Source organism: Sinocyclocheilus anshuiensis, unplaced genomic scaffold (genome assembly GCF_001515605.1).
Source record: "Sinocyclocheilus anshuiensis isolate Anshui unplaced genomic scaffold, SAMN03320099.WGS_v1.1 scaffold8332, whole genome shotgun sequence".
NCBI classification, from domain to species: Eukaryota; Metazoa; Chordata; class Actinopteri; order Cypriniformes; family Cyprinidae; genus Sinocyclocheilus; species Sinocyclocheilus anshuiensis.
Window position 1 is genome coordinate 7,050 of NW_015548031.1, and position 2,371 is coordinate 9,420.

At 39.1% G+C, this 2,371-nt stretch overlaps 1 protein-coding gene across 2 annotated transcripts in view; it reads left to right on the forward strand.

The window, feature by feature from the left end:
- The window catches only part of LOC107704685 (telomeric repeat-binding factor 2-interacting protein 1-like), a 4,185-nt gene extending 2,422 nt beyond the window's left edge, over window positions 1-1,763 (forward strand). For both annotated transcript variants that reach the window (XM_016507673.1, XM_016507674.1), the window contains exon 4: window positions 1,105-1,763. In XM_016507673.1, coding sequence (XP_016363159.1) covers window positions 1,105-1,689 — 585 coding nt within the window. In that variant the 3' untranslated portion in view covers window positions 1,690-1,763. The remainder of the gene's footprint in view (window positions 1-1,104) is intronic.
- Window positions 1,764-2,371: the final 608 nt, after the last annotated feature.

Genomic DNA, 2,371 nt, shown 5'->3' on the forward strand with positions numbered 1-2,371 from the left:
TTTGGTCTTCCAAAAGAGGACACAACTAGAAATCAGTGGTTAAGTTGTATTTACAACACTGTTCCAGAACACTTTATCCCAAAATATTCAGATTTTATGGAGGAATGTTTCCTGGGAGAGTAGACAACAATGCCGGCTGTTCTGACTCTCAGTCTGTAAGTACGTTTTACTGTAAGTACGTAAAAAGGATTAGCCACTGACGATTCAAACGAGTTTTGAGCAGTGTAGAGTAGCGCTTGGAAAATAATGTGTTTTTTGAACCTTAAACCGCGTAAACACATTTCATTACACCAAATACACAAAATAATGTTCTTTTTAGCAACATCAACTTTAAAAGTTCAAATGCAGTCCAAATTTAATATAACTCTGATGAAAGATTTTACAGTAATTTAGGAATTTAATTTGTGTGTGTTTATACTTATGTATACTTTTTAAAATGCTATCTATATATGTAACATTTAAATATTGTGGTTCATGAAAAAAGTATTATTTTTTAAATCTTTTTGAAAGCAATTATTAAGATGTAATTTATAATTAATAATAATAATTAATAATGTATGCATTTAGCAGACGCTTTTATCCAAAGTGACTTACAGTGCATTCAGGCTATACATTTTTTTTACCAGTATGTGTGTTCCCTGGGAATTGAACCCACGACCTTTTGCGCTGCTAACGCAATGCTCTACCACCGAACCACAGGAACACAATGTTGTATGAACAAGCTGTGTATTTAGAAAAAGAAAATAGAAATATGTATATAATTTTTAATCTGACGGTTGCACCGCATGACATCTTTAGAGTTTAGCGGACTAAAACGTTTCTTGAAAATAGTATGAAAGTTTTTCAAAATCATATGAAACCAACTTGAAAACATTTTTAAGATCTTTACATGTTTTTAGCTTGATGTTAGTGTTCCATTTTATGGACTTTCTTAAATTTCATTGACCCATTTGTTTTTAACTTAACTCTTTATTCGTTTTATAACTTAATCCTCCAAAATACATTTGTAAATGGATAGTTTTCCAGCATTTCAGCTTAGAACACCGCTGCCTTAGTTAAAAAGTCTCCAAAACGCACTTCACTGACTTGAATGTATTTCCACAGATGGATGAAAGTGAAGAAGGCGAAGATCCATTTGAAGCACAAATCGCCAAGCCGTCAGTTGCACAAGAAAGTTCAGCATCGCCTGCAACATTAACTAGGGAACCAGAAACTCAATCTGAGCTTAACCAAAACGGCCTACAGGAAGCACCAGAAGCTGTTTGTCCCTCACCGTCACCCGAGGAAGAGCGTCCAGGTCCTAGATCCACAGCTGTCCCTGCATCTTCATCCCACGTCTTCATCCTCGACTCCGAGTCACAGGACAAACACGACAGCCAAACGAGAGGAACTCCAGAGGAAACTCCCTCCAAACACTTGGTAGAGCATGTCGAGAACTTGATGACAAAGACCAAGAAAGATCTGGTCGAGGTGACCAAGGCACTGTGGAAAGCCAGTGGTGACTTAGCAAGAGCCCAGGCGTATCTGCAAGACGGCTACGATCATGAGATTCACGGGCCTGTCTGGACCCATCTGGACGATGAGATCCTCCTGTTGGCTGATCCGTATGAACTCGAGCAGCTTCAATTCAAATACGGAGAGGAAGAAGTGACCATGAGAAGAGACTTCCTCACGGCTGGCATTAACTGAGAGGTTCAATGTTTGGTTCAATGGGTGCTTTCTGAAACCAGCAGCTCAACTAGACACTCTAGTTACTGTTTTCACCCAGTTTTGTATTCTTAGTTTGGTAAAATTCTGATTTATGTTGATAAATGTATAAAATAATTTTGCCAATCATTACATTGATAAATGTGTATTTTTTCTAACTGATGGCGTATCATTGTGCTAAACACAATATTATCAAATGAGTGTTGCTATGCATTCATATTTACCACACACTTCCCCTGTTGAAAAAACCAGCATATGCTGGTTAGGTATGTTTTGACGCTGGGATGCTGGTCCTTTGCCAGCACATGACCAGCATAAACCAGCAAAAGGACCAGCATAAACCAGCAAAAGGACCAGCATAAACCAGCAAAAGGACCAGCATAAACCAGCAAAAGGACCAGCATAAACCAGCAAAAGGACCAGCATAAACCAGCAAAAGGACCAGCATAAACCAGCAAAAGGACCAGCATAAACCAGCAAAAGGACCAGCATAAACCAGCAAAAGGACCAGCATAAACCAGCAAAAGGACCAGCATAAACCAGCAAAAGGACCAGCATAAACCAGCAAAAGGACCAGCATAAACCAGCAAAAGGACCAGCATAAACCAGCAAAAGGACCAGCATAAACCAGCAAAGGACCAGCTTAAACCAGCAAAGGACCAGC